Consider the following 16,005-nt stretch of genomic DNA (forward strand, 5'->3'; position numbering starts at 1 on the left):
TTTCACACCCCGAACTGCACCACAATTCCTCTTCTAGCACCTCTCGAAAGGTGCCACCACTTCTCTGGGTACACGAAAGGTATGCATCAAGACTGTTCTATGTTTTAGCCTCTAACTGAGGGAATGAACTGCCTACCAATGTCCAAATAGCTGAATCACTGTCAGACTTTAAATGGCGTCCAAAGACATACCTCTTCATGAAGTACAGAAATTAGAATTAAGTTAAACTAAACTTAAACAAAAAAATTAACAAACTTGTGTTGTGTATGTGCTTTCATGATATATTACCTCTCCAACAGAGTATCTAGACTGATGGTATTCTTAGTGCATGACCTAGTGAACCAGTATCAGGATGAATTTATTGATCGAGAATTTAAAGCACTTCTGTAAGTCACTCTGGATAAAAGCATCTGCCAAATGCCATAAATGTAAATCTAAATCTAAATGTATCGAGTTCACTAAGATCCTGTCAGGCTTTTTTTTTTCACCTCAATTTGACTTTCTATTTCAGAAGAAAATGCGTTAACACATGTGAAATCACAGCCAAAAAGTAATTTCAAAGGAACTTAGCAAAACTTTCTATGTATTCCACATATAAAACATAGTATGTACTATTGCTCTACTCTCCTTTACGCACATTCACTTTTGAAACGTTTTTAAAATGTCAACTTTACAAAAAGGAATGACATTTGCGTACGTGCCAGATTACCAGGTTCATGACACTAAAACACTTGTTCATATTTATCTAAAATTTGAAGAATATCACAATAAATAAGGAAAAACTGGAGAAACCTTATGAATTTTGTGCCTTATTATTAGGTGCTGTGATGAACAGCTAAGACATGCTCACATTCAGGCCCAACCCCTTACACACAGCACACTAATTACACCAGCACACAGTTCTGTGCTGATAGCGTTTAGAGGAAATTAAGCAAACAGAAAACCTTACTAAGAAACTGGAAATCTTTTAATACCATTAATATCACACATTAAACTAACAAATGACTACATGGAAAATAGAAATCTCTCTCCCTCATTCGAAAATAAGACTACTAACTACACTAGTCATCAGCTATCTGTACATACACCAGGGAATCACTTTGCACTAGTTAAGAATACAAACCCTACAGGAGCACATGCACCACATAATCAAAGCCACACCACATGTCTTAGAAATAATGCAAAAAAAAAGCTAAACAACATTAAACTTAACACTCATTCACTGCATGATTCACAAAAAAACAAAGTTCGGTATTATATCTTATACTAATTAATTCAACCAGCATTACAACTACTACACTTCAACCATAATCCCCCCCACCACCACCACCAGCCCAATCCCCCATTCCTGTTAATACAAAGGAATTATTGTTATTGTTGTGTCTAATGTCTCATCTTGTTTATTGTTTTGTCTCATCAACTACCCTGATTGTTACGTCCTACACCCCCCACTAACCACTTAATATACAGTATAAAGTCTCAGTGGCACCCCAAAAAGGGGAATTGGTGAAAAAAGAAATCTAAGCACAACTCAATTTTTTTGCTTTCAAAGCCAATGTCTCTATCAGGCTTTGCCACCGTTTCATGCTTGATGAATGGTCGAGTCTATATTTCAGTTGACTGTAAATGCCTTATGAGCATCACAACAATCAAACCAGTCTGATTTGGAAGCAGGTTTGTGGGAGGTGTCTCTCATCTGCCATCCAACTCATCAGCATAGATTAAAATATCAGACAGATAAGAATGCACCAGGCTTCAGAAATAAGATTATTCATCACTTTCAATTTCCAGTCATCATTCAAGCCTCCAGTGTAATTCTGTTAAAAGAGTATAGCAGCTTTCTTCCAGAAGGCTGCTTGTGGCTGATATCAGAGCATAGTGTCTTTGGCATGCAGACACCAAGCCCCTTATAGGAACCTGACTGTAAAAAAAATATGTTTCCCACAAGATCAGGTGAATGAGAGAGAGAGAGAGAGAGAGAGAGAGAGAGAGAGAGAGAGAGAGAAAGGCAAGGGAAGGGGATGAAAAATGGACAGACACAGACTGATCGCAAAACAGAAAGGTTCGGATTTTAGTTCCAACTGATAGATGGTAAAAGGTCTTCCGATAGGCAGATTAGGGAATATTGGGTAATGCTTAGTACAATTATATTAGGTGGATAGATAATATCACAGGCATGACTCTGGATATTACAATATCCAGCTGTTTGACTCTTCAAGCAGTGCCAGTAAAGCTTTTAGCAATGCCCTAGATGCAGCATTGAGGCCTCTAGTGCTAAATGTCGCCCGTAGTCTCTCATCCCTTTGGCTCTCTCTATGGGTGAAATGGTAAGCTGGCATTTAACGACACAAAAAAAACAACACATGCACAAATGTGCTCTGTTAATCTTTTTTTGTTGTTTTTGGAAAACTCTCAGCAGGGAGGAGGGGTAGAGTTAGCACAGGTACATATGAGAGCTTTCTAATGGAAGTGGCCTGCTACATTTTGCTAATTACCAGTGCTATTCCCATGCTGGGTCCGATATGCCACCTCTAAGTTTCCACAGGTCTTTTTGAAAGCAATGCAAGAGAAGCTCATGGCATGCTGCTCTGTTTCTCCCTTTATCTCTGCCTTATTATCAGCGTTCTTTAATTCTTTGCAGTGAATCTTAATAAGCTGTATGACACCAGTCATACAGTAATGTGGCAAAACAGCATTTTCTGCTGATCTTTGCCAATTCATATATATTTCGATATTATTTAACAGCACGGCCAATAAAACTTTACTTATACTTTTTTAGTTGCAGTTGTCATAAGTTAAGTCTTACTAGCATGTTGAAAGGCCATAAAAAGTTCTCTTACCTGTGTAAAGAAGGGTTCGTATATCTCCACACCCTTATCTGAGCCTTGAGACAGAACATCTCGGCCCCTGTGCCAGCTGTAACGCACTGGAGGGTTGGAGTTGGCCACGCAGCGGAGGAAAACTGTCCTCTCATAGTAGAACTGTTCTTTGGCTTCACCTATACTCTGATGAACCGTCACGACTGGGTCATCTAGATCTGAGGACACATTTAAAAATTTACACTGTGAAAAATAGCATACAAACATATTCTATTTGCATACATTATTATCAGTTGTATTTAAAAAGGTGATAGTTATAATTAGGGTTAAAAATACTGTATAATTACAACATAGAAACGGATAATTACCAGGGCTTCCTGCACTAACAGAAATTAAACAAAAGCATTTTCACAGATTTGGCAAATTAGTTTAAGCCTCAATGTTACTTTTTGAAATAAACATGTTAAAACCAACCAGCTTATTATATATAACATACACCCAAAAATACAAGATTATTTTAGCTTGGCAGAGATAGGATGTTTTATACCCATTTCAGTCCTAGAGACTTTGCATTATAAACAGGATATTCTAGAGGTTCTTATGATTTGAATAAGAAACATTTATGAAAAGTTCCTACAATGGTTCTACGACATATTTAGTTGCACACTGACTATAGTTAACTATTCCATAACTTTTCCTAACTGGAAATATTGTGTGAGCAACATAAGAGATGCCAGTCAAAAAAAAACTAATAATTAAGGGCTCATAATACTTTGTCAGACAACAGAAATGAATATCATTCATATTTCATAGTCTTTTACAACAGTAGGAGGATCTCAGCTGTCCATTAGACAAGGGGGCAGGAAGTAAACTGCAAGTCATGATATGAGAAAGTACACATTTCTTTGTTGTCCGTTCATGGAGGCGCTTCAACCGAGATGAAACGCGGCTATTTCTGCTTCTGCTTCGTCTGAAGAAGATTATAGACTTGCACTATCTAATGGAAAACATTTATCTGAAAACATGAATCAAAGCTTTTAAAATGTACTCAGAGCTTGATTAAAACAGAAAGCTTGGCTTTTCTCCAACTTATTCCCATTACAATTTAAACCTGAATGGGCAACAGAGTTTTCAAATGTAGTCATTGGAAGCCCTTGAAAGAGAAAAGAGGCTCAAACTTGTCAAACTATTTTAATGACTGAGTAGCAGAGATAAACACAAATTCGAGAAAAGTTTCTACTTTCAAGTTGAGGCTTCTTGGTTAAAAACATGGTTTCAAGATTTAGAGGCAACTTGCTTTAAAAGAACAAATGTTCCACCTGGGAAATAATGTAAGACTGTGTATTCTTTGACCATAGTTTGAATGTAGTTTTGATTTAAATTTAAAAAAAGAATTTACTACTACCAAACTCAATTCTGTGGCCAAAGACATGGACGTTAGATTTGCACTGGGTGAAATGGTGAAAGGTAAAATGTTGTAATGGAGCAGATCACTCAGCACTTTCATTGTTTTTTCCGGTGTAGGAAGAAAAAAAAAACATTATAGAAGCTGCCAGATTGCAATTCCATTTTACTTACTCCACCACCACACAAGGACACGGCGCCTTTCTCAATCAGTGACCTGCAATGCTGATGCCTCCAGCTAGGACACTAAGCATTACAGCAGACCTACTATAGTATATTACATCTTCCACAAACAGTCATTCTGCTTCTCAGCACAATTCGATATAACATTTAGTCTGCCTTTAGGCTACATTCACACTGCAGACTTAAATGCTATATTCTGATTTACTGCTCAGATATGTTTTTTATTTTATTTTTATGAAATAATTTTTTATATGGCCTCTATTCCACACTAGCCTGAACATCTTGCGTGACCTGCATGCACAAGAGAATAAAGTTCCAGCTGGACAAAACTGTACCGAAGATGGAAGTTGTATATATTCCAGAGTCACTTACAGAGGTGCTTTGTAGTGGATCTAAAACATATCCTCGTGCTAGTACACATAAGTCTGGGTCTAAAAATTTTGTGTTTTATTTGTTAATGACTGAAATACTGAAACAATACACCTCTTTTTTTGCAAGAACTGCGGCACAAGGTTCAGTGCACCCTGAAGATACGATCGAACTGATACTTGTCGTTCATGTCATTCATCCATTCAGTTCAAGTGTGAGTCTCACTGGTTCAACAAGAGGAAAAGTGGGTGGAGCCATGCAATAAAAAGAATGTAGGAGTTGAGCAATGGAAAATTTTTTTTTTAATCTTCCCAATTTAATCCCAAATTATTTACGTCAAGATGACCTTACACAAAAAAAAAAAAAAAAAAACAAGAAAAAAAAACTACCGAATGTTACTGCAAATGTAGTGATTTTTCCCCTTAAATGTCTTCATTTTTTTTCTTCTTCAGTTCACAAAATATAGGGAAATATATCTGCTCTTGTTATTTGTGATAAAAAGAGAACACTATTTTTCAAGTCTCTGTACATTTGTAGAAGGGCACATTTTATAAAAACAGCAAGGGCTACTGAACAAATAAGTGAACAAATCTAAATAAATAATTTTTGGTGAATGGCACTTAAAGGTGGGGTGCACAATGTTTGAAAAATGCTTCAGAAAACTGAGTCGGGCCGACAAACAAAACAAACGTGTAGCCAATTAGCAGAAAGGGGTGTCTTGTCAATATGCGGCAGAGAGAGTGTTCAGTGCGCATGTCTGACATTAGCCGAAAGCGATTGAAACATTGACATGGCAGATACCTGCCGTTACCTCTGCCTCAGGTTCTAGGTGTTGAACGTCTTCTTCCGCATGAAACGGAGCTAAACCTTTACAGTACAATACACAGTACTACAAAAACACATTTGTATTACCATAGTATTACTCATTGTGTTCATTTATTGATAAAAATATCCCTTCGGCCAGCTGCCCCAGCAGGTTCCGCCATAATAGTTGCCTGGGTTACACATGTATGTGTGGGGGCGGAGCTATCAAAACAGGGGTGACACCCATTTGGGTTAGGGGCGTGTTTGTTTTGGTGATTTCAAATGTCAACATTGGCTTTCAAACATCGTGCACCCCACTTTTAATGAAGGTGTAGATTTTAGTTATATTTTATTTAATGTTGCATATCTCAGTAACATTTATGCAGAATTAAAAAGATCAGATTTCAATGTGATTTTTTTCTGCATACTTTCAGGACTGGAATACATTCATATAAGAAAGAGATGAATACAAGTGTAAGACTAAGACTAAGTGAAACTAAAACTTAATTGTCTTTATTGTCTTGTTATTACCAACACATTTGTTTATTTAGATATTAGTTAGATGTTATTCTACTTATTCTAACACTCATCTTATGGTCATGTTTTTTTTTTTTTTTTTACATTTGCTCATTTGAGCAGTGAATTAACTGAGCAAAATCCTTCATTTACACTCTGCAAAAGACACAATCGATTCCCCCGGCATCGTAACCGTGCTTTAACAAGTCAGAAAAGCAGAGAATATGCGACATTCTGAAATGGAATCAGAAATGATTAGTGTTGACCTTTTCCCCAGTCATGGAGTCCATAACCATCTTAATAAATGTTCTCCAATCATGCCATTACAATTTAGAGAGGAAATACAGAACACGTGGAAAATGTTAATCAGTAAAGGCACCCTTTAATTTAGCATCCCCTTTCAATCCTCCTCAGGGTGAATGAAGATTCCAGCCTAATCAAAGAGCGCAGGGTGCCCACCAGAATGCTGATTCCTCACTTTCATTAAGACACGTTCTGCCCAACAGCCCCTTAATCAAAATCTAGAGGCGGTCAATACTTCATCCAGGATCCATTACAGCTACGCAGGTAGGAGCAATTACCTTTAAGACGAAGGCAACACACAGGGCCGAGCAATTGAGTGGGGCCGTTTTGGCAGAGACGATTGCTTTAAATAAATACACAGATTCAAAGAAAGGAGGAGCTGCAAAGCTTATTGGCACATTTTGTACCATTCCTATCTGCCCTACTGTGTTTGACTGCACAGCCGTCATATGAACAAGTTCTGCCAGAGACAAATTCACACATCCTTATGTGTTGAACATGCCTGCCAATCGGAAAAGTGGACTACATGTACTGTAGGATTTAGAATGTAATCACTGTATTTGAGAGTTTGTAGGAATTGGCCTGCCCTTTAAATATAACCTTTAAATGTTACCATGTGAACAGCTGTGAGGCAACATGCAGTTTGTCAGATGGTTATTTATAGGTCAGCATATGTAAAAGTAATTAAATAGGCCCTGGTAGCTATGAAAATTATGTAAATGTGCAGCATGGTTTACAAAATGCTAGGAATTTCAAACAAAACCCAACCTCCAGAATACATTAGTTTTGCTTATGGAGTCTCCCACAATAGTGTAGTGCAATTATCTATCACGCAAAGCTGTGGTCACACTTGATAGATTTCTGTGCTTAAATTCTGAAGCTGTAAGCAAAGAAGCATGCTTACTTTACTCATAATACCCACACAACAGTAAAAACGCAGGCCACAAATGCCCTTTAATCTACTGTACAGTTTGTGCTAAATATTAAATATACTGTATAGTTACCAAGTAACCAAATACATGTTGACAAATGATGTTTACATACAATAAAACAAATGAAAATAAAACACTACAAATAATTTCTATTGATAATTATAATTTCTAATTCTAATTCTATAACTGTATAAAAATTCTATATTGTCATGACTGTAAATCCTTTGTTCTGCAATCATAATGCTAATATTAATATATATCTTCTACATATATATTCTATATATACTATATCTTCTACTATCACAACTGTAATTCACTTTGCCAATCAAAACTGCCACTGCAAAGAGGCTTGTTAATATATTGACCATTAATGATGGTTTTACTCATTCATTCATTCGTCTTCCTGGTCTGGGTCATGTGGATCTGGAGACTACCTTCTGTCCCTTACTGTTATTTTTGGGAGGTAAACCCTAGCTCAGGACCATCCAAGGACTCTGAAGCTGTGAGACAATAACACTGTGGCAGTAGTGGCTCAAACAGTTTAGGCTCTGTTTCTTTACTCAGAAGGTTGGGGTTCACACTCCAGCACTGCCAACTGATGTGACCTTGATCAAGTTCCTTGACCCTTTCTGCTACAGGAACATCATATCATGACTGATGCTGTGCTCTGACCACAACTTCCTATGCTGGGATATGCAATGAAACTAATTTCACTGTGCTGTAGTGTATATATGACTAAATAAAGACTTAATAACTTTAGATCAACTTACTGACTTTTTAATTATATAGTGTTGTTTAATTATCTGTTTTTTATATCTTTTTTTTTCATTCTTAATAACAGATTCATTATCATTACTGAATGATACATACGTTAAAAGGCTGATTATGAAATGCATGATAGAGCAAATTTAATTTAGGCATATTTAATTTCTGCCCACTGGCTAGTTCTCCCCTGTTGCACAACAGCCAAACTGTGAAGGTGGAGGCTAACACATGATCCTGCTGAGACACTTGAAGCCAGGCACACCATTACTTCAACATCACAGGGCAGTCGAACATGCTTAGAGGAGAGCACTTACTGTCTTTTTTTATTTATTTATATATTTTAAATATGCATGACTGCACAGTTGGATAGTGTCACTCTGATCAACAGGACACAGAGAAAAGACTCTTCCTCCCACCCACAGAGCACAGCAATTATATGTTCTTTGCTTTCTGTCTATGGATGGCTATTAATAAGTGCATCTCATAAATAAAAAGGAAAAATAGTGAAGGTGATTTTTTTTCTTCCTCCTTCACAACAATGAAAAAAAAATTCATTACCACACTGTAAGATAGAGGACATTTTTTTCCCACTATTTTTCATATATTCCAACGCACCACACCGAGCAGGCTGGGGTCTTAATCAAATGCAGTATTCTCTCCCAGTGAATCTACAACAGTCATTATGGAGATAACCCCCATCAAGCTGTCACAGGACTGGAATTAAATTCACCCTGACTGGGTGGCACTAATCACTGTCCCAGCTTGATTACATAAGACACCAGCGACCTGCGTGACATCTGCATTGCAACTTTCCATGTACAAATATTCCCATTAGGCCAAAGATGAGCAATTTGTCTCCAACTCTGAAATGTGGGAATGAACAAATTGTCAATTTCCAGATGTACAGTTAATGAGGCAGCAGATAAGACTGTTTGCGACGATCATAGACCTGCAAAAGGCAGACCGACCTAATTCCCCAGGAGCTATTTACATTGAGATATGGAGGTTAGAGGAAAAGGCTATTACCAGGCACAGTGCTCTGATAGGCAAAACTATGTCATCAGCCCCTCAGCTCAGAGATGTAAAAACAACCCCGCAGCATCGTCTGTGTTCCAAGTGAGGAGCCAAGCTGCAAACATGCCTTTCTCTCAGGGCTAGATGGATGATTTCACATATTAAGACTGGCTGCTGAAATTGTGATTCGGGCAAAGGCAAGATTAAGTGTCTGTTCGCAGCAAGGTTTCGTCGAGCAAGAGCGACTTTTCTAACTTTCAGATACTGCACACCTATCAGTTTGCAAATTAAAGCTGCCACTGCAAAGAGACTTATCATCACGGAAATAGAAAGTTTTATATGGGAACTCGACAGGCTGAAATTCTATAATTCCTTTTGTAATTATGAATCCGGTAAAACGCGAGAACAGAGACAGCGTATCAATATCAATGGTCACCTCAGCATATAATGTAACACCTTGATGTCTGCAATAATACTTCAACACTCTTATCAAAAAACTGTCAAAAGACTGCCAAAAAAAACAAAAAAAAAACAGAAGCTCTGCCCTTAATTCTAGATGTTATTGCATGCGGACGTTTTGTTCCATTATTCATTTGAACAGATTTTCAATTGAATCTTGCTCTTTGATAATTGAAAAATTCTTTAGAAGTTTTCCTCTTCTGCTTTATTCACCTGTGCATGAATTCATCTCTCACAGGACTATGATTCAGAGATATATTGATAAATAGTGATAAAGTGAACAGTGGTAGAGCGAACCAAAGGATATATTACACACAGAGAGAAAACATGAACCTCTGAGTGATCGTGTAAACAGAGTTGATGATATTGGCTGCTGATAAGTTGATCTTAGACCTGCCATGTGGTACAGTCTGATGATAGACAATGCAGCTTTTCAGTATGCATTTATGATGTCTTCTTTTATACATAATACTATAAAAGCGATCTGACCTTAGACTCTGAAACTTGCAGACACTGCACTCTGTCTTTATATAACCTTCAGGTCAAGGAACAGTAGCTGCTGAATGAATCATTGCACTGAAGTAACCTTTGCTATTTAACCAAAGAACAAAAGAAAAAACGATGCTTGCTATAATTCACTTTATCTATAGCTAAATTGTGCTATTGTTTACTGTATACGTTTTTGTGTTTTGAAAGCTGAAATAGATCAAATAATGGAATTTTTTGCTAAAAAAAAAAAAAAACATGCAAGTGAGTAAATTATACTAAACTGTGGTTGGTTAGATAGACACTTTTCATTATTGAAGTCTTTACTTCTAACTAGCCAGCTAGCTAACACGTACAAAATGGGCTGAACATCATAGAACAAAATGTGTATAAAATATGTTTAATTTAGTTTTATAACTAGAGCACTTTTGCCACAAAGAAGCTTTACGGAAATATTTAAATTTTAAATATTTTAATTCCCTAATGAGCAAGCCAGAGGCAACTGTGCTAAGAAAGAATGTACTGCACACACACACACACACACACACACACACTCACACACAGTTCAAGCCACTATGCTGTGAGTAATACTGTAGGCTTTGACCTGTGCTCTTTACAACACATTTACTGCTGCAACCCACATCGCTATAATGATACATAAACATACAGTTAATGGTGCAGCCCTAATTTCCAAGTAGATTTGTAATCCATATTTAAACATGTTCACAAGATGTTTACATAACTGCACTAATTTCCTCAAGCCAGCAGCCAAGAAAGCTTTCAGGTTTTTTTTTTTTTGATATTTCGAATACTGTCTGAAGAAGAGGGGGCACGGTGGCTTAGTGGTTAGCACGTTCGCCTCACACCTCCAGGGTTGGGGGTTCGATTCCCGCCTCCACCTTGTGTGTGTGGAGTTTGCATGTTCTCCCCGTGCCTCGGGGGTTTCCTCCGGGTACTCCGGTTTCCTCCCCCGGTCCAAAGACATGCATGGTAGGTTGATTGGCATCTCTGGAAAATTGTCCGTAGTGTGTGATTGCGTGAGTGAATGAGAGTGTGTGTGTGCCCTGCGACGGGTTGGCACTCCGTCCAGGGTGTATCCTGCCTTGATGCCTGATGACGCCTGAGATAGGCACAGGCTCCCCGTGACCCGAGGTAGTTCGGATAAGCAGTAGAAAATGAGTGAGTGAGTGAGAGTGTCTGAAGAAGAAGGATGTAGCTACATTCTGGATTATGAAGAAATCAATGTGACTTCACTAGATTAACTGTGGTCTATAAGGACTGCAGTGCAATTCTGTTCATTTTTTTAGTTATAATCAAAATTATAGCTACTTATCTGTTCAGTGGTATGTAGGTTTTAGGGCCAAAATATGTGAACACTTGACCGTACACACAAATTTGCATCTTCCCCAAAGTGGTGCCAAAAAGCACACTTTAATGTCTTTGTGTGCATTAATATTACAACTTCCCTTTACATAAACTCAAACCCCATGAACACATTTGGAATGAACTGGAACAATAGCTGCAACCCAGGTCGACTCAACCATCATCAGTGTCTGATTTTAATAAAAAAGCTCATTTAGCTGAATTATCACAAATCCCTACAGCCACACTCCAAAAGCCTTCCCAGAAGTGTGCAGGGTGCAATGGGTCCATCACATCACACACAAAAAAAAATTAAATTGGCAGAAAATGTTTGCCAATGTAATTTATGTGAAAGTGCTTCATATTACATGAACTCGTGGAAAAGCATCACTATATTTCAGAAACAGCAGAAGGCATATTCTACAGAAAGTGGGCAGAAATTATCCCATCTATTTTTCTGATGAAATCTCAAAGCAACATATTATTGCTGTTTTCCTTAGTCTTTTTTTCACTGAAATAAGAGTTCACATCAAAGTTCAGACCTGGCCCAATCATAATATGGTCAATAATGGAGTTTAATATTGTTTTAAAAATCTGTCCTTTCGTGACATACTGTACACACAGAAGAAGTCAATCTATCCTTAAGAACGTGTAGAATACGCGTCTGGTCTTGAATGATGCATATGTTATTTGAAGCAATCTTTACTTCAGTTGGATGTTTTCATTACTCTACTTATTTACTGTAATTATTTTTATTTGAAAAATGCAAATTACTCACTTGCAGATGTTGAGATGAAGGTCAAACCAGCCCTAGTGCATTCGCTTCTCTACGATGTAGTCACTTTTGAATTATAATAAAAATGGCTCTTCCAACGAAAACTTCAAAAGCATTCCGGCTCTGTCACGGACAGAATTAACATTTGCCTTACAGTGGGGTTCCTTAAGCCTGGATTAAGTGTTAATCCAAAATCCTTCGCAGAAAATATCAACAAGGTGGATGCGAGTTAAATTTCCTACACAGTGACTGTGATGAACAGTGAGGAGTGTTGCTATGTTATGCAGGTGAACTTTTTCCAGTCACGACTGGGATGAAGCATTGTTTCCGGAATTACAGGATTGTTTTCAGTCTACTAAGACTGCTCAAAAATAAAATTTCACAAGGTTTTTACAAACATTTTCTAAAAGAATTTTTGTAAAAACCTTGTGAAATTTTATTTTGATTTGTTTACCACATATGCAAATACAGTACTTATTTACTGTGAATACAGTTGGTATAAAGTTACACCACACATTATACCACAGCACAGGGGTATGGCTCTAGGACACCCCGCCACTATATCACTAGGCCCTTTTACTTCTGCCCATCCCCCCTAAAAAATTATTTGATTAATTATTTTTTGATCGCTTCAGTCCCATTTAAAAACGCATTTGAAGCGACAAGCTGCGTCATGTTTCGGCTCCTCCCCTGAACTGAGTCTGCGTGGATTCAGCGCGTTTTTCAATCCGCAGGGACACCGAGCAGAGCGAACATCAGAGAGTACAAGGTGTGTGTGCTTTTATTGATGAATTGCTATGATATTACATCTGCATTGGTGCAGTTCTTGTCATTGCAGTTTACTGGACCAATACACAGTTCGGTTTCTCATCCAATGCGTCTTCGCTGAGTTCAACTTCAGCCCTTATCACAGTGTGATAGTTGTTTTTTCTTCCAACAAAAATGAAGCGATTAACACCCATGAAAACATACTTTAGAAAACGACCATGATTTATTTTAATTGACCTTTTAAAATGTAAAACATTATTGTGTATTTCGGCATTACAAATATGCAGCCATGCACAGAAATGATTAGACACTCATCATTATATTGTCTGAAAGCACTAAATGGCAGAGAGAGAAACATCATTCATTTTTTTACAGTGAAATACAGTACAGGGAATACAATGGAATAGTGGATTGCAATAAGGTTAGCAGTATACAACCCTACCCTGGGGGCTGAGCCCCCCTAAAATGAAAATTCTAGAATCGCCCCTGCCACAGCATGATTAAATTCTCAAATCTGACTAGTCAGTTGGTATACAGTACATTATTTTGTACATTTTGTCTACCTTCCTGGCTCAGAACAATAATCTAATATTTTTAAGTACTTCCTGGTGTAACATTTACAGTATGAAATGGTGTCAGTGCTTTGTAACACTCTAATTTTCCCAACAGGGGCAGGTTTCCTGACAGAAGACTACGCTTTTAGGTTTTTTAGGTACAGGACAGGCTGGTGAGTAACTATTAAGTGTTTTAGTTACTGTAACGAAGTATTCACAAAAATTAACTTGTCTCACAGATGTTTCAAAACATTAAATGTAACTATAGAGTGTAAAAAATTTTTTGAAGGGAATTCACTAATAAAATAAAAATTGGAATTACTGGTATAGGCACATTGCCACAGTCTGTGCTGTTATACACACAGTATCCACTTCAGTGAGGTAGTATTACTGTATACCCTGGTGTCTACCTTCACCACCGAAAGTTTTCTTAAAGGGAAAATTCTACTAAATTCTCATTATCATTTAGGGCACTAGATTATTTAAAACATTTTTCAGATGTATGGAAGAATTAAAAAAAAGAGCCTAATCCTTGAAAGACAGTTGCAGCTGACCAACAAAACAGCTTAAAATGGCAATGATAGACAAAAATGCCTGTATCGATTAAGGTACATTTTGACCAGCAGAGTTGTACACTTAACAATAGTTAGTCAATAGGAAGCAAGATGTTGGTCTGTTGTATCTTTGGCATTCCGGAATATAAATGCAGAGCTGTTTTTTTCAGCAAGACCTATGAAAAGCAGTACACCTGTCATACCTATGACATATGCTGTCATAAGTTGATGCCCGGTAACGTCACAGTAATGTCACAACTGTCATTTATGTTAGTATCATAAGTGTGCTTTGGTTATAATATGACTTAAGGAAGATGTTATTCAATTGTGTTAATGTACTAGAAACATCATGACACATTATGACAATTTGTGACTGAGGCATCATCGGCATTGTACCTTACACTGCTGCACAGTAGGTGTACAGTACCTTCTGCCTACTTGAGTAATAGTATGGATATTAGCCAAGAGATATATTATTAGTGACACGAGATAAGTAACTCCTAATTTAACATTGTATAAAAGACACATGACTCAGATCTAACACAAGCCTGTATTAACCCTGTACCTCTATTAAGCTCCACACTCAGCAGCATACCCATGACACAATAATAACATTTTCCATAGCTAAATTAAAGCAATTCCCTTTTTTTAAGCTATCTTGACAATCTCTGGCAGACACGTGACAAAACAATGAGGTTTTTTTTTCACTGTAGCTAAATTAAATCAAGCCCCTTTTTAATTATCTTGACACTGTATGAAAGACAAATGACACTTTAATAACATTTAGTAGTACAGGATTTTAATTGGACTTCAAACTGTAATTGGATTTCAAATGACACGTAATTGTATATCAGCAAATATAGAACTGGTGCTTATCCTTCATAGACTTTGCTATTGCTTATTTCGGGAAGAAAAACGTATAAAAATGGAGCAAATTACTGAAAATAATATGTGAATTTTATTTAGTAAAAAGTAATGACATCTTCCCAACCATCTAGAATCATGAGTCTTGTACTTGCCACTGGCTATAAATAAATTAACATAAGCAGAAGGCAGCTATAAGCTTCTCGGTAAGTGATCCGATATCAGAGAAAAAAAGATTAGATGCATGATGCACTGATATTAAGCCTACTCAATTTTATGCACTTTGTGTAGAAATATTTTCACTCAAAAACCTGTAAAAACTGCACATATGAATCTAGAATGACTGACAGGTACATGTGTGTTTTGAAACAACTTTACAGTTTTTTTTTCTTTTCAATTGCTAACAAGCATACCTTCAAACAGTCAGCATTACTGACATGAATCTTGGACAAACGGTTCATCTCGTCTCCAAAGCTAACTCAACCCAAAAAACACTTCATCCATGTCTCAAAATAAGCTGATTTGACCATATCACTGGCAACATTTATAACTCAGAAAGCGTAAACTGTTATAACACACTGACCTAAAAACACACTAACAGGAAGCATTACAGAAAAAATGAACTTTTGCTTTCTTTGAAGTTTGAATGATTTTTCACATAAATCGGTATTTCATTATCATATCAGAATAACAGCTTTTTACTTTACTGAATGTACTAAAGTACACGTACTGCATCAAGAACAAATCAGAAAAGCAGCAATTTGCTCGACTATCCTTTATAAAACCTTATCATTCTCTTTGTCTGTGTTTTCAACAGCTTTGAAAGCAGTGTGTTAGCAGTTTGAAAAATGTTTTGCAAGTGGTGGAGTGTGAATGACAAAAGAGTTCATGGGTTTTGCACAATTTGGCCATTGAATGCATTTTTTGTGTAAGCAATGAGAAATGGTTCACAGTTTGCTCGACTTAGATGATGCAACTAACTCCAGCGAACTTACTAACACACTTCCGTTCTCTAATCTCAAAGACAGTAAAGTTGAATCTAATCTAATCTAATTTATCCTTTCCACTGTATTT

General features: G+C 37.1%; 1 protein-coding gene across 1 annotated transcript in view; it reads right to left on the reverse strand.

Moving 5' to 3' along the window:
* Positions 1-16,005, reverse strand: part of mdga2a (MAM domain containing glycosylphosphatidylinositol anchor 2a) — a 190,406-nt gene that overhangs the window by 84,112 nt on the left and 90,289 nt on the right. The window contains exon 4 of the mRNA XM_060866341.1: positions 2,841-3,037. Coding sequence (XP_060722324.1) covers positions 2,841-3,037 — 197 coding nt within the window. The remainder of the gene's footprint in view (positions 1-2,840; positions 3,038-16,005) is intronic.

Source organism: Tachysurus vachellii, chromosome 3 (genome assembly GCF_030014155.1).
Source record: "Tachysurus vachellii isolate PV-2020 chromosome 3, HZAU_Pvac_v1, whole genome shotgun sequence".
NCBI lineage: Eukaryota > Metazoa > Chordata > Actinopteri > Siluriformes > Bagridae > Tachysurus > Tachysurus vachellii.